General features: G+C 34.9%; 1 protein-coding gene across 2 annotated transcripts in view; it reads right to left on the bottom strand.

Moving 5' to 3' along the window:
* Positions 1–1,070: 1,070 nt before the first annotated feature.
* The window catches only part of SDHAF3 (succinate dehydrogenase complex assembly factor 3), a 60,055-nt gene continuing 36,195 nt past the window's right edge, over positions 1,071–24,930 (bottom strand). Inside the window, exon 2 of one of the 2 annotated variants that reach the window (XM_004431376.3) lies at positions 1,071–2,255. In XM_004431376.3, coding sequence (XP_004431433.1) covers positions 2,052–2,255 — 204 coding nt within the window. In that variant the 3' untranslated portion in view covers positions 1,071–2,051. The remainder of the gene's footprint in view (positions 2,256–24,930) is intronic. The other variant, XM_087423237.1, reaches the window with a different exon arrangement.

Below are 24,930 nucleotides of genomic sequence, written 5' to 3'. Positions count from 1 at the left end.
GCATTTGTTGAATGAATGACTAGTTGCAGTGGGAATAAGCAACTGCTCACATTAATATATGAGACAGTGAGAAAAACATGGAATGTTGCAATTCATAATTTCAGGCAGAGGAGTTCTGAATAAAGTGGGTTTAAGTGTAACCATGACCACAGGTGGCTGAATAAGTGAAAGTTAATAATGAACCATCAAAGAGCCGTTAGGCTACTAGGTAAGTCAACCACATGAATTAGTGGTGACTAAGTGACTAAGGTCACCAACATGATGGCAAGACTTGAGATGGAGAGGTATGAGCCAGGTGCCAAGAACAAAAATAGGGAAGTATAACCAAAAAGAAAACTACGAATGAAAAAGAATTCTTAAGTTACAGTGGCACAGTGATGGATTGAAAGGAACAGTAAGGAGTTTTATGTTATAGCAAGTTGTAAATGGATCCACAACTCCCACTTCACAAGATGCAGAGAAGCAGTGTCCTTACAGATGTTAGATTTCTATTTGCCAAGAAGCTGAAAGAGATAGTACTGTAAAGAGTCTGGGGATGTAATGTATTTGTTTATGATGAAACAGGGTTCCTGAATGCACAGCTAGATTTTAAACTTCTTGAGGACAAGAGCTTTATCTTATTCATTGTGGTATTCCTGGAGCCTGTTATAATGTAGAGACTAGATTATTGATTGACTGACTGCCTATCTTTCAGTGAGAAAAGACTAACTGATCAATTTACAGATTGACTCAAAGAGGGATGGAAGAAAGGACTGAGGGGCCTGGCAGCCATATACAATGAAAAAGCACGAGACAGCAAAATGGAGTCAAGACAAATCAATTTTTAAAGAGCTGACATAAATGCAATTGCATCTGAAAAATGATCACCTCAGGATCTAGAGCAAACATACGTAACTAAAGATACAAGTCTTTTTAGTGTATAATTTTTAAAATTCATAAACATTTTAGGATGTGAATGGGATTACCATTTAAATTTTTTCAGTTTATAAATCAACTTAATTAAGTGTAAGAAAAATTTATGAAGGTGTTTTTAACTCCCCAACCTTTAGGCAATAAATGAGATTCTCAAGGTAACTACAAATTATTTAATTTAAGGGGTAATCTGTTTTGTTAACAAATACTGTATTATACATTGTATAATCTACTACACAAATGGTAGTATAATACTGAATCTTAAAGCTTCTTTTTATCCTTTCATCGTAAATAAACAATGACTAGGGGAGAAAGGACATTTAAGAGAATAATCATATATGTATTTTTAAAGTAGAAATAATAAAACTTTCAAGATGACAATGTATTTAAATAATAACCTTGTTGGAATTCCATATCTATCATTATCATGACATACTTATCTGATGAACCTAAAGCTATGAGGCTAATGCTTGAACAATAATAGCATTAAAAACAAATATATAAAAATTTTTTTGGCAAAAGTCCACAATTTTGTCCATTTTAGAGCCATTCTTTTAGTCCAAAAATCAAATTCCATCCAGCAAGTACTGTTACTTCAATAACATAAAGTTTCACCCACTAGTGATCCTGATCTATATATTGCAGACAGCATTCATGACATCACCAAATAAAAGAATATTTCATTAATACGAGGCATTCTCAAAGCCTAAAAGCTGAAGAAATAAATTTTTTTTTTTTTTTAGGAATCTTTTTTTTTTTTTTTTTGTGAGGAAGATCAGCCCTGAGCTAACATCCATGCCAACCCTCTTCTTTTTGCTGAGGAAGACTGGCCCTGAGCTAACATCTATTGCCAATCCTCCTCCTTTTTTCCCCTTTTTCTCCTCAAAGCCCCAGTAGATAGTTGTATGTCATAGTTGCACATCCTGCTAGCTGCTGCATGTGGGACCCCACCTCAGCATGGCCGGAGAAGCAGTGCATGGGTGCGCGCCCAGGATCCGAACCCGGGCTGCCAGTAGCAGAGCGTGCACATTTGACCACTGAGCCACGTGGCCAGCCCCAGAAATAAATTTTTAAAAACAATAATAGTTAAATTAAGGGGTTCAGAACTGAAAATGCTTTGTTAAGCTTTATTGTATAGACTAAAGTTTTGGTTTCCTAGACTCAGTGACACTAAATTGCCTATTGGGTTTAGTGGCTTCTTGCATCAGCTCCTGCAACTGTCCAATTTGTTCATCACGAAAGTCATTAAGTTTTTCTTCTGGTAGGGCTGTTCCAAAACATGCTTTTTCAGTTGAATTTTGCCTGTTTTCATCAGCTTGCTGCCACAGCACTGCTGCATACACCTAGTAAAAAGAGAAAGAAAAATGAAGCTCATAGATAAAATAAGATCTATATTCACTCATTTAATGTTGGAGGACTTGAAGAATTAGATAAATCTAATTCTAAGTCACCTCCTCGTCTCCATCACTGAGTCTTCTGCATTTGGCGAAGAAGACACAAACAAATCTTATTTTGAGCACTTTAAGACTTTTAGCAAAGTTCTTAACCTGGAAATCTAGGGGGTTTGAGGGGAGTGGTCCATAGATGGACTTCAGGAGCATGCATAAACCACCCAAAAATCATGGAAAAATGTATAACACAAGCATGCACATAGTTCTTGGGCCATAGCTTTCATCAGATTTTTAAAGGGAGAGCCATGGGTCTTATAAGCTTAAAAGCAGGTCTCAAAATTCATTAAGTTCATTCCCATCTTCAATTAAAAAACTAATTTAAATGACACTAGACAGAAAGAAACTTTTCAAACCTTTAAGCCTTCAATATTTAACAACCATCTTTGTCAGGAAAAAATTCTACATTGTTTTATGCTGTAATTTTTCTCTCATTCGGTCAGCATCTTCAGCCTAATATTCCAACTACCTTTGTCTTGCACAAGTGACACTTTTTTGAAGCAGATTCTCACTCTAAAATCAACCTTTTAATCAGGCAGAAAGCACCAGTGTATTTCAGTACATGAAGTTAAAAGATGAATTAGTTAACTCTGGATAATGCTGCTACTCTGTCTGGTTTAAGCTAATTAAATTGCTTATAATTGCTGGATTGCAGCATCAAAGGAACTTTAATTTTAACTCCAGATATTCCAAACCTTTACTTGTATTGGAAATATTTTCTACATGTTTTACAGAAATCCATTTCATATAATAACCAAAAAAAAAAAAAAAAAAAATTGCACACACCCTAAACTTTATCAATCCCATTTCTAAGTATATGCCCCAGTGCAGGGTTTCTCAATTTTGGCACTATTAACAAATGAGATAATTTGGATAACACTTTGTAGTGGGGTGGGTGGGAGTCTGTTCTTGCACTGTAGAATGTTTAGCAGCATCTCTGGTCTCCACCCACTAGATGCCAGCAGCATCCCTCTCAGTCTTGATAAGCAAAAACATCTCCAAACATTGCCAAACATTCCCCGGCAGGCAAAATCGCCCCAGGTTGAAAACTATTGCCCTAAAGAAACTTTCAGTCAAGTGAACAAGTAGCATGCACAAGAATGTTCATTGTGGCATTGCCTGTTAAAGCAAAAAAATTAGAAACAATCTAATTGTACTTCAATAGGAGAAAGGACAAATACACTGAGATTTATTCAGATATTTCTTTATAAGCCATACAGTAAATGAACTAAATATCTATGTATAAACATGGATGAATCTCTAAAACAAATAGAATCCAAAAAGGAGGTTTAAAAAAAGTTATTCATTTGTTGAAATGGAAAAACTGATACTTAAATTCATATGGAAATGTGAGAGACCCTGAATAGCCAAAACAATCTTGAAAAAGAATAAAGTTGGAGCATTCACAGTTCCTAATTTCAAAACTACAGCTTTAACTACAAAGCTACAGCAAGTAATCAAAACAGTGTGGTATAGCAGCTTTAGGACAGACATATAGACCAATGAAATAGAATTGAGATTCCAGAAATAAACCTTTACATATATGGCCAACTGATTTTTGACAAAGATGTCAAATCCACTCAATGGGAGAAAGAATAGTCTCTTTAGCACATATTGCTGGTAAAACTGGATTTCCACATGCAAAAGATGAAGTTGGATTCCTACCTCCCACCACATACAAAAATTAACACTAAATGGATGAAAGACCTAAACATAAGAGCTAAAACCATAGAACTCCTAGAAGAAAACGGGTAAATCTTCATGACCTTGGATTTGGCAATGGATTCTTAGATATGACACCAAAAGCATGAGCAACAAAAGAACAAACAGATAAATCTGACTTCACCAAAATTAAAAACTTTTTGCATCAGAGGACACTATTAAGAAAGTGAAAAGACAAACTACAGAATGGGTAAAAATATTTGCAAACTATATACCTGATAAGAGTTTAATACCCAGAATGTATAAAAAAATCTTACGACTCAACAAAAAGACCAACAACCCAATTTAAAAATGGGAAAAAGACTTGAGCAGACATTTCTCCTAAGAAGATATACAAATGGTCAACAAGCACATGAAAAGATACTCAACATCTTTAGTCATTAGGGAAATGCAAATCAAAACCACAATGAGATCCACTTCATATCCACTAGGATGGCTATAATAGTAATAAGGAAAATAAGTGTTGGAGAGAATTTGAAGAAACTGGAATGCTTGTACATTGCTGGTGGGAATAGAAAATGGTATAGCCTCTGTGGAAAACAGTTTGGCAGTTCCTCAAAAAGTTAAAGAATTACCATATGATCCAGCAATGCCATTCAAAGGTATAAACCCAAAATAAATGGATACTTGTACGCCCATGTTCATAACAGCATTATTCACAACAGCTAATAGGTGGAAACAATCCAAGTGTCCATCAACAGATGAATGGATAAACAAAATGTGGTCTAGACATACAATGGAATATTATTCACACTTAAAAAGGAATGAAGTTCTGATACATTCTATAACATGAATGAACTATGAAAATATTATGCTAAGTGAAATAAGTCAGACACAAAAGAACAAATATTTCTAGGATTCCACTTACATGAAATATGTAGAACAGGCAAATTTATAGAGACAGAAAGTAGAACAGGGGTTACCAAGGGCTAGGGGTTGGAGGAACAGGGATTTATTGCTTAATGGGGACATACTTTCTGTTTAGTTAAGAAAAAGTTTGGGGTACAGATAGTGAGAATTGATCCACAACATTGTAAATGCAATTGATGTCCCTGAATTGTACACTTAAAAGCGTTAAAATGGCAAATTTTATGTTATATATTTTTTACCACATTAAAAAAAGTTATGCAAGGAGTTCTGCTTCTATTAATGGTGGAGTAGCTCCTGCAGATAACCTTATAAACTCTGTATAAAATATAATCAAACAACAATCCCAAGGCACTGGAGAGCAATCAAAGGCAGAGAGAAAGTAGAAAGGAGTTGATTCTTTGGAGAACGGTAGACAACACTGGGTTAGATGTCCATTTTTATGGCTTTTTGTCTGAGGGAAGATCTCAGTTGGTACTGAGGGGTGATGGAGGAATCAGAGGACAACGTGGGATAACAACAGCAGTTGGAAACTGAGAAGGGGAAATCTCAGAAAAAAAGAGCTACAGAAAGGGAATCCCAAATTTCGCAAATAAACCCTACCAAAATCTCTAGCTAACCCCTTAACTTGGCATGCTGAGGACTCAAGCAGCCCAGCTAAGGTAGAAAGAATTGAATAGATATTTCAGCTGCTTCTTGTCAAAGAGGACAGAGTTTGGAATCTGAGTTCTGCCAAGTTAACTGCTTGATAAAACAAAAACAATACACGTTGGAAGAACATAGTGGAATAATGTCTCTACAATATATGTCATTCACAGTATCCAGGAAAAAAATCCAAAATTACCAGAAATGTGTGGAAACAGAAAAATGTGACCATAATCAAGAGAAAAGGCAATGTCTGAAATGATTCAGACATTCAAGTTAGCAGAGGAGGATTTTAAAGCAGCTATTATGAATATGTTCAAGTATGTAAAAGAAAATAAGGTCATAATAATGCCTAGATGAGAAATCTCAGCAGGGAATAAGGAACTGTAAAAACCAAATGAAAGCTCTAGAACTCTAAAATGCAGTATCTGGAATTTAAAAAACCTCACTGAATGGGCTTAATAGCATATTGGAGTTGACATAAGAAAGAGTCAATGAATTTGAAAATATATCAGTAGAAATTACCCAATCTGAAAAACTACTTTAAAAAATGAACTTGGGGCTGGCCCGGGGGCGCAAGCGGTTAAGTGCGCGTGCTCCACTTCAGCGGCCTGGGGTTCGCAGGTTCAGATCCCGGGCCCGCACCAACGCACCACTTGGTAAGCCATGCTGTGGCAGCGTCCCATATAAAGTAGAGGAAGATAGGCATGGATGTTAGCTCAGGGCCAGTCTTCCTCAAGAAAAAAGGAGAGGATTGGCATCGGACGTTAGCTCAGGGCTAGTCCTCCTCACACATAAAAAAAAAAAAAAATGAACTTAAGATCAACAATCTGTAGGACAATGTTAAAACATCTACCATAGGTTTAAATGGAATCTCATAAGAAGAAAAGGAGGCAGAAAAAAATATTTGAAAAATAAATATCTGAAAAATAAGTGTACAGGTTCAAAAAGTTTAGCAAGCACCAAGCAAGATAAATACAGAATGAGACCACCCCTAGGCATATCACTGTCAAATTGTTGAAAAGGATCAATAAAGTGAAAATCTTAAATTTGTAAACAGTATGACCATTTGTAAAAATTTTAAAAATAGAAAATAATATATATTATTTACAGATATATACATATGTGAAAAATATATACAAGCAAACATGGAAACACCAGTGTCAGAATACTGATTACCTCTGAGGACAAGGAAGAGGGAAAAACTAGAGTAAAGTTTTAGCTGTACTTTTAATATTTTACTTACTTTTTAAAAGATTGATCTAAAGCAAATACTGTAAAATATCAATATTTGTTAAATCTGGTGATGGATATATAAGTTTCTTTTATATTATTTTCTTCTTTCCTATATATTGAAAATTTTCATGATTTTACATTTATAAATTTAAATATGTATAATTTCAGAATATTTCATTGGGGCATAGTTTTTAAATAATTAAGGTAACAATCTAATTCTTATCTTAAACATTTATGTTTCTTGAGGAAACTAGAAATACATTTCACACAGAAGTGTGAGGAAGAAGTTCCAGTTCAAGATGGCAACATAGGAGGCTCCTGAACTCCCCTCTTCAGGACACACAGAACCTACAGCTACCTACGGAACAATTTCCTCTGAAAAAATCCAGAAACTAGCTAAGCAACTCCTACGTATTTGGTGAATGGGAAAAAATCCACATCGATACAGGTAAGAGAGGCTGAAACAATCTCGCCATAAACCCCAACCCAACGTGGTGACATACAACCAGGAGGGAACTCAGAACTCCCAGCTTCTCCCTGAGGAACAAAGGGTTTGGAACCCACATCTGGTGCCACAACTTTTAAGACTTCCACCTGAGAAACAGGGCCCCAAAACATCTAGCTCTGAAAGCTAATGGGGCTTGCATCCATGAGACCCACAAGGGTAGAGTGAACTAAGAAACAGGTAATAATGGGATGCCACAGATTCATGTGGATATCCCCCCAGGGCTCAGCACAGAGAGAGCAGACTGAAACACCCAGTCATTCCAGGAAAGAAGCCTATTTGCAGATCTTAAAAGCTGCAGCCTGAGAGGCAGGCCTCTAATTTAACACACATCTAGGGGCCGACTGCAATCCTCTCCAGAGATCGGGGAGGCGGGCGGGCACCATGTTGGCCCTCTCCCATTTCCTCACTATAGGTCGCCAGTGCCTCCATGAAAGGAGCTTGTGCATATGTCTGGTGCCCTGACTTTTGTGGCTTCTGCTGAGAGGACACATCCCTTGACAACCTTTTCATCAATGTCTTATAATTTTCTGTGTATAGGTCTTTCACCTCCTTGGTTGAATTTATTCCTAAGTATTTTATTCTTTGTGATGTAATTGTAAATGGGACTGCCTTCTTAATTTCTCTTTCTGATACTTCATTATTAGTATACATAAATGCAACTGATTTTTGTATATTTTGTATTCTGCAGCTTTACTGAATTCATTTATTAGTACTAACCATTTTTTGACGGAGTCATTAGGGTTTTCTATATTTAATATCACGTCATCTGCAAATAGAGACAGTTTTACTTCTTTCTTTCTTATTTTGATGCCTTTTAGTTCTTCTTGCCTGATTGCTTTGGCTAGGACTTCCAGTAGTAAGTGGTAAAAGTGGGCATCCTGGTTTTGTTTCTGTTTTTAGAGGAAAAGCTTTCAGCGTTGCACCACTGAAAACGATGTTAACTATGCGCTTGTCATATATGGCTCTTATGTTGAGGTATGTTCCCTCTGTACCCTGTTTGTGGAGAGTTTTTATCATGAACGGATGTTGAGTTTTGTCAAATGCTTTTTCTGTATCCACTGAGATGATCACATGATTTTTACCCGTCATTTTGTTAATGTGCTGTATCACATTTGACTGACTTGCAGATGTTAAACCATCCCTGGATGGTTCCCACTTGATCACGGTGTATGGTCCTTTTAATATATTGTTGAATTGAGCTTGCTAATATTTTGTTGAGGATTTTTGCATCTATGTATATCAGGGGTATTGGCCTGTAATTTTATTTTCTTGCAGTGTCCTTGTCTGGTTTTGGTATCAGAGTAACAATGCTGGCCTCATAAAATGAGTTTGAAAAACTTTGAGAAGGGTTAGTATTAATTCTTCTTTAAATGTTTGGTTGAATTTACCAGTGAAGCCATTTGGTCCTGGATTTTTGTTTGTTGGGAGGTTTTTTACTACTGATTCAATCTCCTTACCAGTAATTGATCAGTTTAGATTTCCTATTCCTGATTCAGTCTTTGTGGGTTGTATGTTTCTAGGAATTTATCCATTTCTTCTAGATTGTCCAGTTGTTGACGTATGATTGTTCATAGTAATCTCATGATCCTTTGTATTTCTGTGGTATCAGTTGTAATGTCTCCTCTTTCATGTCTAATTTTGAGGCTTCTCTTTTTTTCTTGGTGAGTCTAGCAAAAGGTCTATCTATTTTATTTATCTTTTCAAAAAACCAGCTCTTGTTTCCCTGAACTTTTCTATTATCTTTTTAGTCTCTATTTCATTTATTTTCAACTCTGATCGTTGTCATTTCCTTTTTTCTACTAACTTTGGGCTTAGTTTTTTTTTCTTTTTCTAGTTCCTTCAGGTATCAAGTTAGATTTTTTAATTTGAGATGTTTCTTGTTTTTTTAATGTAGTCATCTATTGCTATAACTGTTTTTGCCGCATCCCATAAGTTTTGGTGTGTTGTATTTTCATTTGTCTCAAGACATTTTTTGATTTCTTCTTTGACCATTGGTTGTTCAGTTGCATGTTGTTTAATCTCCACATATTTATGAATTTTCCAGTTTTATTCTTGGAATTGATTTCTAGTTTCATACCATTGTTGTCAGAAAAGACACTTGATGTGATTTCAGTCTTCTTAAATTTATTAAGACTTGTTTTGTGGTCTAACATATTATCTATCTTGGAGAATGTTCCATGTGTGCTTGAGAAGAATATGCATTCTGCTGCTTTGGGATGCAATGTTCTGTAAATGGCTGTTAAACTACTACTTAACTACATCTGTTATACCAGAGGGAAGGAGGAGACTGAGAATAGAAAAATACACCACATGAGCTACAGCACCCTTTGGTTTCAAGCTTTCATCATGCTAGCCTCTAAGACTAAAGCTATCAGAATTTAAGTTAGAAGACTCCTATGATTGATCTCTTGAACCAAAATGAATGCACAGTGCTTCCTCAGGTTAAGTTAAGTAGCTGCTTCAGGTAGCAGAAAGCCATCAAAGGAAGAGGCTTTGCACATGGTGAGAGCAGATGTAGCAGGTTGAATGGGGTCCCCCAAAGATATCAGATCCTAACCCCTGGAACCTGTGAGTGATACCTTACATGGTAAGTGGTTTGCAGATGTATTTAAGTTAAGGATCTTGAGATGAGGAGATTATCCTGGTGGGCTCTAAATACCACCACAAATATTCATACAGGAGAGAGGTGGAGAGAAATGACACACATCAGAGGGGAAGGTGATGTGAAGATGGAGACAGAGTTTGGAGTGACGTGGCCGTAAGTCAGGGAATGCCAGCATCCACCAGAAGCTGGAAGCAGCAAGGCTCGGATTCTCCCCTAGAGCCTCCAACACCTTGATTAAGACATCTGGCCTCCAGAACTGTGAAAGAATAAACTTCTGTTGTTTTAAGCCACCAAGTTGCGCTAATTTTGTTACAGCAGCCCCAGGAAACTAATACAGCAGTAAACTATAGAAATACAGTTATAGGAAAGTCTTCTAACAGAAAAAAACTAACCTTCATGCTATGGTAACAACTTAAACTGTTACCAAAAGGCAAATTAAATGTGGCTTGCTAATTCTGTTTCTCACTAGAGTTTTTGAAAAGGCAGAGGACCAATAGTACCAGTTTATCAGTGACAGAACAATGAGAAATATTTTGAGACACCAGTTCTGCCATCACTGTACTTTCTAAATCTCTACCTATGTATTAAACTTGTTTATGGTCTGAATCCATCCAACACCACTAAATTACTGGTAACAAAGTGGATAGAATCTGTTAGAACGTGACTTTAACATAGGCAAAAGATAAAAATATGTCAGGTTAATATCTCTAAAGAAAAGTATTAGCAAACTGACTTATTCCTCAGATTTTTTTTTTAAAGAATAAAAATGAACTGTAATAGATTTATTTTTTGCCAGTTTTGGGAATTAATAAAACTAAAGGAATAACATAAGAAGAATGTGCTTCCTGATGGAAGTACTTAACACCTATACTGAAAATCAACCTGCACCTAATAAGCCCCTACATCGAATCCAATTTACAGAATGTGTTAAAAATCACTATGAGAATGCAATCGGCAAAATCCAGACTATGAAAAGTTACAAAAACAAATAATCCCAGTCTTAGAGCTAATAAACGAAAAATAGCAACTTTATAGTGGAGAAACACAGAAGACACCACCTTAACCAAATGATCAAGGTTAACCTCACCAGTAATAAGTGATACTGACAGCGTGTATCCCTGGATAATTACGCACTGAGAAGGATATATCACCTCTGTAATATTCTTCCCAATAATGTACAACCTCAATCTAATCATAGGAAAACATCAGACAAACCTCAACTAAGGGACAGTCTACAAAATAACTGACCAGTAGCCTTCAAAAGTTTTAAAGTCATGAAAGATAAGGAAAGACTAAGGAACCATCACAGATTAGAGGAAACTAAGGCCACATGACAACCAAATACAAAGAGGAATATTGGACTAGGCCCTAGAACAGAAAAAGAACATCAGTGTAGAAACTGGTGAAACTGAATATTAAGTAGTTAATAATATTGCACTGATGTTAATTTCTTAGTTCTGATCATTGTACTTTAATTATGTAAGATGTTAATGTGTAGGAAAGCTGTACTATTTTCGCAACTCTCCTGTAAGTCTAAAATTAACTCAAAATAAAAAGCTAAAAAAATAAAGGAAAAATTTCAAAAAGAGAGATTTAACAGACATATCAACCAATTATAAAGTATCAATTTATTTGGATTCTTATTCAAACAAAAATACTGTTAACAAAAAGAGACAATCAGGGAATTTTAAAAAGTGATTGGATATCTGACTATTAAAAATTACAGCTAATTTTGGAGGTATAAGAATGGTATTATAGTCAGGATTTGTAAGCAATCTCTTTTAGAGATAAATATTAAAATGTTTGTGAATAAAATTGTATGCTTGTGATTTAGTTTAAGATAATCTGGGGATGAGGGGAGAACTAAGTGGGGGTACAGATGAAAGAAGATTGGCCATGAGTTGACAAATACTGAAGCTGAAGCCACGTGATGGGTACACGGTGGTTCATTATATTCTCTCTACATTTGCGTATGTTTGAAAGTTTTTCCATTACCTAAAAAAATATATAGTGTGTATATATGTGTGTGTGTATATATATATATATATACATATATATATACACACACACACACAAACATAACACGTAACTTAAAGGTAATAAAATTAAAAGCAAATTTAAATAAACAGAATTAACTACGTATAAATACCAACTAAAATTATTTCAATCACTTCTAAATTTCAACTCGGGGTTTGAAATTTATATCTACAAAGACTCCCAGGCACTGAAAAGCTACCTTTGGCCCAATCTAACCACAAGCCTGTAACTCTAGAGAATCCTCTCATATTGCTTTAACTTCTCAAACCGAAAACTGTAGTTCTCAATTCTTTTTGTTTTGATGAGTGAGGGATATTAAGTGTCTTCAATGCTAAATTTAAATTAACTTTTGTGAATCAGCAAAGAAAAAAGCAAACTGTTTTATTCACATTCAAACATTTTCTGTTCTCTGCCATCTCATCTTCTAAAATATCCTTCAAATATTTTTTCTTGTGGATTCATCGGGGTTCAAAGAAGAAAAGTAATTAGCTTTGAGGGTATCTTTTCTCAATCCTGAGACCTTTATTTTCAATAAGCTTATAATGATTACTTGTGTAACAAAGTTTTATCCCTTTTACTTCTTGCTGTTAATTAATCTTGTTTGATCCCCATTCTCTCCTGCTGCCAACTAACCATTTCTTTAAGTTTCTCCTTCCTCTCTAGTAAGTGTTCATTAGAGAACATAGTAAGTTTCTTAAGTGAAAAAAGCCTACATTTACCAGCAGCTTTTCTTCTTTTTGTTTCTGGAAGTATTTCTTAAATACCTTAGCATTATTATAATTTTTTAAGCCATACACATTTTTAAAATCTAAGTAAAACATACCAAAATCATTTTTAAATAGGTTTCACAATTTATGCACCAAAAGAATAAGATTTCAAATTGATACCTGAGCACATGCTTGTGAATCCTGACTAAATTCACTTCCCGTACCATTAAATTACTTTTTGTATTTATAATGTGAATCACTGGATTGGTGCTATCTGCCCGCCCCATGGGCTAGCATCAAAGTGGAATAAAATTACTTATACAGCTGGCATACAGAAATTGAGACTGATTGATTCTTATGTACAAATTTGGGCCACATTTTTTTTTCTTTTTGGTGAGGAAGATGCACCCTGAGCTAACATCTGTTGCCAATCTTCCTATTTTTGCTTGAGGAAGATGGTCCCTGAGCTAACATCTGTGCCAATCGTCCTCTACTGTGTATGAGGGATGCCGCCACCACATGGCTTGATGAGCAGTGCGTAGGTCCATGCCTGGGATCCAAACCTGTGAACCTTGGGCCACCGAAGTGGAGCACACGAACTTAACCACTACATCACCAGGCCGGGCCCTGGGCCACAATTTTTTAAGATGCCAATAAGGAACAGAGTTGGCAAGAAGAGAAGAGAATGGGATTTGCACATGGGATGATGGTGGAGTCACAGAAAGCCAAAAATCAAGAAAATAAATCTGTGGATTTCAGAGAGTTGGGACTCTAAGTGTGAGTAATGGAATATCAGGGCAAAAAAGCTACCGGACCCACTCATATCTTAAAGAAATACCTAGATGTATATAGAAAGAGATATAAGGGTTGGTCAAATTAACCATGGTTCACCTATACTATAGAACAGTATGCAACAGTTAAAAAGAATAAAGTCAAACATGTACTGACATAAAGAGCTCCTCAAAACAAGTAAAAAAAAAGCAACTTACAGATTATTATGTAAATACAATGCCATCTGTATAATTTTTAACTATGTACAAATTTATATTTGTAATAGAATGTTTACAAATTTATATATGTAAATGGAGAAGCTGAAAGAATGCTCAAAAAAGTTTGGGGGGCAATCTTTCACATTTTCTTCTAAATATCTCACCTCTGCACTGTTTTGATCTTTTATAATAAATATTATTTAAATAATTAATATTTAAGTAATTAAATGGGAGGGAAAGAAACAAAGCAGGAGAGAAGCTTACAGAAGAAATTTTGGAATGGAGGAAGTTATAGCTCTAGTTTTTCATTATTTGTCCTAATAGCAGAGACCAAATCAATTCGCCTATTGTAACTAATTAATTTGGCTGTAAAGATTAACAAGAAAATTCAAATTCTCATTATTTTGTTTAATCACATATCTACTATTTGCCCTTCTTGGTTCTTTAAAATAAAATTGCAACTAAATAGCCCAAAAGTTCAGTCAGAAATATATTTGAGTCTGTAAGAAATCATGATATATGAAAATCCAAACTGTCAAACTCTGTAAGTAAAAGGATAATTAACTGCTTCACAAAAGGATATTCATATTTAGAAAAGCATTTATCATAGGTCCCCTTTAACAATGAAACCAAATGGTTTAAGAAGACTATCTTTCTTTTGAACTACATAAATCCTATTAATTCCCTTACCAGATAGGCATATATGGTGCTGCCATGCCCACAATTTCCTGAAAAACTAAAATGACAGTAATTTTTCAGAGTTTTGGCAAATTAAATTATTTGTACTCCTTCAATGTAAACTCCCAAAGAGAAGGACAACTACTAGCTCTAGAAGGAAAAAGTTACCTTTCTCCCCAAATTATTCAATTATTTTAAGATTTTATTTAGCAACATGGAACCAACAAACTTAAGTTTGGAGCATTTAGTCAAGCTTTCCCTAGAGAACTGATTAAAAATGCCATGCCTCCTTGAGGAACAAAAACAACAGGAACACCCCCTCCATAAGAAACCTGAAAGTTACCTGAATTACAATAACTAAATTCAAAGACACCTTGGGGATTTGAAGCACAGCTGCCCAAGTCATTAATACAGAATATTTTATACTACAGAAAACAGGAATCTATGTTGACAATGATAATAAATGTGATTTCTTGACTCTTTTTGATCAGGTTTTAATATTTCAAGTCATTGATGATAGATTATTCATTTTTATAGCACAAAAAATATAAAATAACCACCTACGTTATTTCTTAGCCCCCAAACACTTATAATACAACACATTGATTCACAGAATACAAACAAACAAGAACTGAAAGTAGCACTAGTGTCACCAATAAGTGTATATTTCTCAGGTGGCCATGAAGCTGGGCCTCTCTGGAATCAAGCTTCCCAGGTTCCTCTGCCCAGTGCAGTAAACCAGACTCAGGACTCACCTGTGACTCCAGGGATGAGCCAAAAAGGTGTTAGTTGCTACTTATAGCAGTGCAAAAAAAAGAGACTAAAAACAAGAACATGGAAGGTTCTTGGGTCAGGAAGTAGTAAGGAAATGTAGAGAAGATCTGGTTCACAAATGCTCTTTACACTTGTTTACTATGAATTCTCTATGTCCTTGACAGTAGACACACACAAATCAAACATATCATAATGGCAGAAATGAGAAGTCAGTGCAAATAAATAAGCACTTTCCTATTTATGAAATTCATCCAAAAGTTCCTAGAAGTTTAATAATAATAGCATCGTACTTAAGGTAAATACTATTATGTAAGTAATTTTACTTAAAGGCAACTCTTCACTACCTAAAAATATACTCAAAAAAGTAATTTTAAAAATACATTTTCCTGATCATTTCAAAAACTACAGAGGTAAATGGATTATATGTACATTTTATGCTTTATATAGCAACTTTATTCTTTTGTGATATAATCTGTCTCAAATTTTACAATACTTCATTACATTATAGATATAGAATTAAATCTATAATACTATGATCCACTAACACAAGATATTGAAAAATGACAAAAACTGTTACCAAGCGTTCTAATTAACTGGACATCCTTATTAGACCTACCAAATGTATACAGCACAGGATTGCTGTGAGAATTAAATGATAAACAGTTAATATTTTTAAAAGCTATTTGTACCCAGGCTATAAAATACTATAGAATTCTCTTGGTGGTTATGTGTCTTTGTGAGTACTCTTGCATATAATACTCTTCTCATGGCTGGCGGCTTCTGATCTCTCAGGTCACAGCTTATTCGTCTCTTCCTTAGAAAGGCCTTCCTGACTCACCTATAGAGCCCTGTTACTCTCTCTCAGTACCCTAATTTTCCTGCTTGGCACTTATCTAATCTGATGTTATTTTATTTCCCCCCCTAGAATGAAAAGTCCATGAAAAATGGGGACACATCAGACTTTTTCACTACTGAATTCCCTTCATCTAGCATGGTGCCTGGATCAAAGAAAGTGGTAATTATCATCTTAATGATGAATAAATGAATGTTGTCCAAACATCTCCCAGAAACCACTCTTGCAGGGTATTATAGGCACAAAGTCAAATGCCTAATCGATTTTTTTAAAGGATTCATAATTTAAGATTTTTGATATTGTCACTCTATGGAAACATCCATATGCCTCCCAATATCCTATTTCTTACTGATGACATTTTCAAAGGTTATCTTCTGTGCTCCATAGTTCTCAAACTTTTTGTTCTCAGAACTCCTTTATACTCTTAAAAAGCAAAGAAAGAAAGAGTTTTGGTTTATGTGAATTATGTCTATCAATATTCATCATATTAGAAATTGAAAGATATTTATTAACTCATTAAAAATAATATATGTATTACCCATGACCTCATAAACTTGATAATTAAACTCATAAAGTAACAGCACATTTTTATGAAAAATAACTTTGCTTTCAAAAACAAAAAACCTTTTAGAAGAGTGGCACTGTTTACCAGTTATGCAAATCTAATGTCTGGCTTACTAAAAAGACAGCTGGATTCTCATATCTGCTGTGACATGTAATTTTGGCTGAAGTATATGAAGAAAATCTAGCCTCATGTTGATATAATAGTTGGAAAACAGAGTACTTGAATGCTTTTTCTGATAACTGTGGATATTACTCCTTGATACTACAACAAAACTGGCAAGTGGCAGTTTCTGAAAGGTTAGTTGTAATGTACCATATCAGTGAGCTTTTCCTACTCTATTATATTAAAATGCATTGCTCTAGTTCACCCTTTGAATGAATTTTTTTATCTATACATAATTCTGTAATATCATGCATTGGTCATTTGGAAAATACTGGTTCACTGGGTTATGCCAATCTGCCCAATGCTGACATTTTATTATACAATATAAAAAAATTACATTTGTTAATATCATCACTGATAAGATGAGGAAAATCTTTAAGTGTTGGGAACTGTCAAGCTTATGGTGGTGGATACAAGTTTTCCAAAGTCCTAATTTTTGCTTGGAAGCTCAAATTTTATCTTGGGCAATAAATGTCAGTTATTTTCCATGAAGTGACAGGCTCACTCCACTCACTTTTGAGAAAATGTCTGCAAACACCCAAGTCCAAATAACGATTATTTGTCAGTTGTTCTTTTGGGTAAAAATGGTATATAATTTAAAAAGTGACCAATTTAACTTGCAACTCAAATAGCTGCACAAGTGCTTTTACTCAAGACAATCATATTTTGGTATGAAACCAAAGCGCTTCATTGAGTACTTTCCATTTTTTCACACAGAATATTAAAAAGATATGTACTCAAAGGTCAAGATTTAATAAAATTAATAATGTTTACCATTTCATTAAGGATATTCTTAAACAAAATTGGCCTAAAAAACCCTGCAAGTGCAAGGCAGTGGTGAATACACTACTACCTGTGCCACGGCCTCAATCTGTGCCCAGGCACCGGCACTTGTACCCATCATTGGTTTTCACCATCAGTTGCACTTTTAGAGCACAGCCTTTCACAAAGTATCTATCACAAACTTCTAATCCTACTACATGCTCTTCCTTAGAAAAAAGAATTCTCTGCTTAGGTGTATTTGGAAAGTGCAGCAAACTATATTCCAGCTTAGAGATTAACTCTATTCATGAGTATAACAAGGTTTGAAAAGTACCAAAGTTAAAAAACAAAGGAAAAGAAAAACTATAAAACTTTAACACAGTGTTCTAAAAGCATGTCTATAGAACCTCTTTTTTTTTTTTTTTTTAAAGATTTTATTTATTTATTTTTTCCCCCAAAGCCACAGCAGATAGTTGCATGTCATAGCTGCACATCCCTCCAGTTGCTGCATGTGGGACGCGGCCCCAGCATGGCCGGAGAAGCGGTGCGTCGGTGCACACCTGGGATCCGAACCCGGGCCGCCAGCAGCGGAGCGTGTGCACTTAACCGCTAAGCCACCGGGCCGGCCCTATAGAACCTCTTTAATGAAGAGATTAAAAAGATCTCAAAGCACACACCTGAGAAAACATTACTATAACCAGAAAACTTCATCTTTAAAATGAAGATTCCAACTTGCCTCATAGAAGAGCCACTCTTCTTTCTGACTTTGCATTTTTCTTTCTTTAAATGCTTACTCTAGTTGTCAATTATCTAACTGCTATAAAGATTTAACAAAAAATAAATTTATAAAAACAAGTCAAATAAAGTCTTTTTGATTTCTCTTCGGGAGAAAACACATGTCAAAATGTGAAAAGAGATGTATGGCCAAATGAGTAAGACATGAAACAAATGAGCTGAAACTACTAGAAAAGAAGCAAAATAATTTGCATATAATATAGTTAACAGTCAATCAAGGAAACTGGAAAAGATTGACTAAAAACACTAGAAGTAATAAGGGTGCTCAGTAAAATGAATTAGTACCAAAATTAATAGCACCACACACACCACAAAATCAAAGACAACTTACATAGAGAGATACCCATGTCAATTCTCCCCAAACTGATTCATAGATTCAATGCAATCCCAACCAAAATTCCAGCAGAGTTTTTGTAGAAACTGATGTGTTGATTTTAAAATACAGATGGAAAGTCAAAGGAACCAGAATAGTCAATACAGTTTTGAGAAAGAACAAGTCTTCTTTGAGAAAGAAGACTTAATATCACCTGATTTCAAGACTTACTATAAAGCTACAATAATCCAGACAGTTTGGTATTGGCAAGAAGAGACACACAGAATAATAGAACAGAATAGAGAACCTAGAAATTGCCCCCATAGCCAAATGATTTTTCACAAAGGTGCAAAAGCAATTTGCACCTCTTCAACAAAATGTGCTAGAATAACTGGACATTCATACGCAAAAAAGTGAAACTCAACCCATACTCATACCATATATAAAAATTAACTCAAAATGGATCATATACCCAAATGTTAAACATAAAATTATAAAACTTCTAGAAAGAATCATAGGGAAACGTTTCTGTGACCTTGGGGTATGCAAAAATTTCTTATATACAACACTAAAAACAATCCATATAAGAAAAAATTGATAAACTGGATTTAATCAAAATTTCAAGTGTTTGCTTTTCTAAAGACACTACTAGAAAAATGAAAAGGCAAGCCACAGACTGGGTGAATATATCTGCAAAACATGTATCTGAGAAAGGACTCGTACCTAGGATCTATAAAGAATTCTTACAACTCAATAATAAAGAGACAGCTCAATAAACAAGGCGGGGAGGGCAAAAGATATGAACAGATACTTCACCAAAAATATGAGGATTGCAATAAGCACACCAAAACATGCTCAACATCATTAGTTATTAAGGAAATAAAATTAAAACCACAGCTATAACTACACACCCACTAGAATGGCTAAAATTAAAAGGACTAATACATACTAGGACTAACCATACTAAGTGTTGGCAAGGATGTAGAGCAACTAGAACTCTCCAACACTGCTGGTAGCAATGTAAAATGGTACAACCACTTTGGAAACAGTTGGATATTTTCTTAAAATGTAAAAGAAATGACCCAGCTATTTCAATCTTAGATATTTACCCAAGAGAAATGAAAACACACGTCCACACAAAGAGCTGTATACATATGCTCAGAGCAGCTATGTTTCTATTAACCAAAACTGGAAACAACCCAAATTGTTCAAGAGGTGAATGGATAAACAAATTCTGGTATGGCCACACAATGTAATACTACTCTGCTATTACTCAGTTATAACACTGATGAATCCCCAAAATAATACTGCTGAGTTAAAGAAGCCAGATAAAAACACATACTTACTGTATGATACCATTTACATAAAATACTAGAAAATATAAATTGATCTACAGTGACAAATAAAATCATTGTAGGCCTGGGCCCAAGGGGGAAGGGCGAGTACAATAAAGAGAATAGAATACAGTGAGGCACAAGGCAACTTTCTGGAGTGATGGATATTTTGCTCCCTTGATAGTGGTGATGGTTTCATGGGTATACACCTAGGTCAAAATTCACCCAATTGTACACTTTAGTAGATTCATTGTACATCAATGATACCACATGAAAGCTGTTAAGTTTAAAAAAAAAAAAAACTAGCAAACCCGTCCTTACCTACTCCCTACTCACAACCACATGCCACTGGAGGGAGAAGGGACCAGGAAATTAGCAAGGAAATAAAATTAACTTTAAGAGCTAAAGATGGCAAGGATATGGTGAGATAAGAATGCATATACACAACTGATCTAATAATTCATAGGGAACAGAAACAGCTTACATAGCTGATACACTGATACCATTATGACAAAACTCAAAAAGCTTTTTTAAAAATTCTCTTTCTTCACCAAATATTTTACCATTAAAATTTTCAAGCATCAAAAACAACTAGTTTCAGTTTAATAATTAATAAAAGAGGGAAAAAAAGCAAACTTATAGAAAGATAATAATGTACAGAGTTCAACATTATACTTTGATTTTTCTTTTTAAACTGATACATTTTTCCCCCCAGTTATCTCATTTATACAAGGGGGGGAAAATCACAAAACATACAAGAACTAAACTGAGACACTTTTATAGTTAGTTTTTTTTTCGTTTTTCACTCTACAGACATGTTTGGTAAATAAAAAGCTGTATAAACTCTATACATTTTTCTAAAACTAAATTTTTTTAATTTACCAATAGAGGATTTTTTTTTACTATCTCTTCATCTATAACACATGATAATTCTATATTTTAAAAAAACGAAGAAAAAATAAACAATTATAAAACTAACTTAAGAACATGATGCATTCAAGTTATACTTTGATGTAATCTTTTTAGAAAACCTTCAAGGTTTTATCGAGAAAATAAAATGAGCAGTATGTTTTCTAACTAATTACTAATTTATATTCTGGCTTGAATCAAAAAAATCCATAACAACCTACATAATTCTCAGACACTCTCCAAAGCAGTCTATTAAAAGATCAAGCTACTATATCAAATTAAATAATATATTTTAAAAATCACATATGAAATTGACAGTAATTTTACATTTCAACTTGGGGTCATGTACCATGATCCAAAGTAGGCTATTATTACATTAAATACTAGTTTGTTTCTGAAACACAAATTTTAACAGAAAATTAAAATATACTATGTCTTAAAAGTTACATGCTGCATTTAAATATTATTCTAATGCACCAAATGAGAGAGTGTAGCATTATCACTATCACAGTGATATTACATGAGTTACCCAGAAACTACATACCTATAACCAAACCAAAAAATAAAATAAAAAACAAAAATAAACTCAATCACACTAAAGGAGACTATATGATTAAGCATATAAAAAATGAACTTAGGATATTTATTCATAGATTTAAAGAGAAGTAACAGGAAGAGGGGGAAAAAAGTAGTTTATAGAGCAACTCAATAAAAAAAGTAAAAGGCATCAGGAAAACACAAAGTATAAAGCCATCCTCAATACTCTCCTTTTTAACTGCCTTGGCATGAAAAAAAGCATTGAATGTCGTAAAATGTTATCAAGCATTTTTCGTGAGAGAGTACCTAGAACAGTCAAATGAGTATTCTGATCCCTTAAGCATGACCTTATAGTGGAGAAATGTACATCACTATAAAAGCTTAATCATGAAAGCCCTTATACATCGCTCTGTGTATGCTCAACAAGTAACTTTCAGACATGCATTTGGTTCTTCAAATTGCATGGATGGTGACTATTATTTTTGCTATTCTGCAAGTTCTTTCATCATCTGGCCCCTACTTAGGTCACTGGCCTCATTACAAACTACCTATAGTTCCCAATATAGTCCATGCTTGTTCATGCATCAACAACAGGGATATATTCCCTCTATTTGGAATATCGTTATTCACTGCATGGTGAAACCAAGGATGAAGATGTTAAAAAATCTTCCCTGGGCCCAGAGGAAAAAAAAACAAACTTTGAGATAAGCTTTGTTAACTGCAGTTGTGCATACTCAGCATAATCCACTGTTGTTCAAAACTACCCAGGTCTTTCTGTCCCTCCTTAAAATACGAGTGAGCTGTCTTTCCCAGGAAGTCAAGGTCCAGACATCAAGATTCAGTCTTACAAGGCCAAACACAGGCTGAAGATAAAAACTAACCAGAAAAGTGCAGTCAGTCAGAGGAAAAGAAATTCAGTCTTCAAGGCCAAATGCAGGCTGGTGGGAAGGCGCCAACCAGTAAGACCATGCGTTCCCTCTCCCCTACCTAAAACCCCAGAGAAAACCCCTACCTTTTTCCCTTTGAGGAGGTGGATCTGAGTCTTAACTCCCATCTCCTCATCTGGCTGTCTTTTGATAATAAACCTCTTTCCTTGCCACAAGCCTGGCATTCCAGTTATTGGCCCTCCTGCACAGCAGGTAATGGAATCTATGTTTGTGTTTAGTAACAATGCCATAAGACTTCAAGACTCAGCTCAAATGTCACTTTCTTTGCCATGACACCTATACTCCCACCCTGAGTTTGCCTCTAGTGCTTCCCTGGCACTCTGTATACACATTTTTTTTTTTTTCTGGTGAGGAAGATCAGCCATCAGCTAACATCTGATGCCAATCCTCCTCTTTTTTCTGAGGAAGACTGGCCCTGAGCTAACATCCGTGCCCATCTTCCTCTACTTTATATGGGACATCGCCACAGCATGGCTCAACAAGCAGTGCGTCAGTGCGCACCCAGGATCCGACCCGGCGAACCCTGGGCCGCCGCAGTGGAGCACGCGCATTTAACTGCTTGCGCCACCAGGCTGGCCCCTGTATACACATTTTTTATAGCACACATCTTACAGGTTATTTATGTTATTGTTATTTATGTTAGACTTCAAAGGCAAAAGAGCATGCCTAGATACTCACAAGCCTTCAGAGTCTAGCATTACCAAGTTTCAATGTATGTTCATTGCAGAGGAAAAGAGAGGGGAGGGAATAAAATGTGTAATATACAATGTGCTGGCTAACCAAAACCCAGGTTTCTCAGTTCACCTGACAAATTTGTTTCACAAGGGAAATTGCCAATTTAGCATTGCAGTCTGTATATTACCTCTTACATTTCACAAAAACATATAGAACTTGACAAATTTAATGGATGAGCTTACAAATCTAAATATCAATAGAATTCAGACCCTGATTCATCCCAACAAAATGAGGATATTCAATGACGATTAAAATAGATGTGATTATTTGAGGGTAGTTTTTATTTCTCCTTTATACTGTTTTACAAAATCTCCCCAAGATCGTTTTAACTTTTTAATCAAAATAAAGTTAGTAAAAAGGCAGCAAAGTGTCTTTAATCCCATATTTGAAAGTCAAGTTAATTTTCAAATAAAATACTTTAAAAAAACATACTAATGAAATACTAAATGGTAACCAAGATGACAAGCAAGAAAATAAAGAAAAACAGGAAAATTTCTTCCAGATATCCTAATTTGAAGTCAAGAAATTTATTTGGCCAGTATATAAATACAAGTGTAATCTGGTCTCTTAAAAATTCAACCTAAAAGCAGTTCTAAGGATGCCCATGCCTTCCTCTTTTCCTTCTCCTGTATACATGTAAAACCCACATCACTAAAAATAACAGTCTCTGTAGTAAATAATTTATCACATCAGTTTCCTTTAGCTTTTATTTTATATTTAAAGGATAAAATGCAGCTTTTTAAAATATGCGTAAACTTTCTCAAATGATGATAAATCTAGAGCCTGCTTAATAAAAACCACTGTTTTCAGAGAATGATTCTCATGGAGACACCATCTCTTTGCTTTTCAGCCAGCTACCATTTAATCCTTTAAAAAGCAAGTTACTCCATCACAGATCAAAGAACTTAAAGCTATTGTTTTCCATTAGTGTTTCCACATAGCCACGATACGTCATTTTAAACTATGTTCCCCATATATTTATTTTGCCATCTTTCCTGTAGCTTAAGTTCACTATATAATTGTTTATATGATAATATATTGCTTCAGTATGTAGCAAATTATGAGAAATTATGTTAGTCTGTCCTCCCTCCATCCCCAAACTGGTAGACTGGCTTCACCCCAAATCTTCACCCCTAGTCATTCACTGTGAACAACTCAAACAATTCATCAAATGACTAGTGGCATAGCTGTATGAAAGAACCATGAAATCAACACACCTTTAGTTTAGTTTGGAGATCATTATTACCTTGCCACCACACATTCAGAAACAATGACATTAATACTGTCATATTCTCATGTTAGAAGCCACATAGTGTCCTATTTCCCACTGGGTCAAATTTAAATTCTATCAACCAACTCCAGGTAACCAGTCCAAAATTATTTTCAACTTACATTTAATAGGTATTACCTTTTCCCACAGTAATATATACATTTTCAATTCTACTCGGGCATTTATCACAGTTTTATTAATTCTTTATTTATACATCTCTCACAGCCACAAGACCTAAAGCTCCTACTTAGCAGGGAAGGTGTTCTATTCACATAATAGACAATGAACAATCACTGGATAAAGTAAGCAAATATATACCAAATCCTTTCTCATTAGATAGATCCATCTCTGTATCTGCTTTATCCTGCCTCTAAACTTCTACTCCAGCTATTCTCTCCACCTGAAGCGCACTACTTTTTCTTGTTTATCAATCTAAAACCATACAGGGAAGATAGGGAGACCAGCATTGAAACTGCAGCTATAAAAGCCCTTTATATTTTGAGATCCACATTTTTAAAAAAGAACAATACTAGACAGCAAATTGGGTAAGGTTGGTATCAATGACATTTTACACATATTAAATCAAAATAACTTATTCGATTTTACTTAATTGCATATTA

The sequence above is a fragment of the Ceratotherium simum genome, chromosome 1, assembly GCF_057802395.1.
Source record: "Ceratotherium simum simum isolate JZ-2026a chromosome 1, ASM5780239v1, whole genome shotgun sequence".
Taxonomy (NCBI): domain Eukaryota; kingdom Metazoa; phylum Chordata; class Mammalia; order Perissodactyla; family Rhinocerotidae; genus Ceratotherium; species Ceratotherium simum.
The sequence above is the reverse complement of the archived record's forward strand: the minus strand, read 5'-3'. Positions and strand labels throughout refer to the sequence as shown.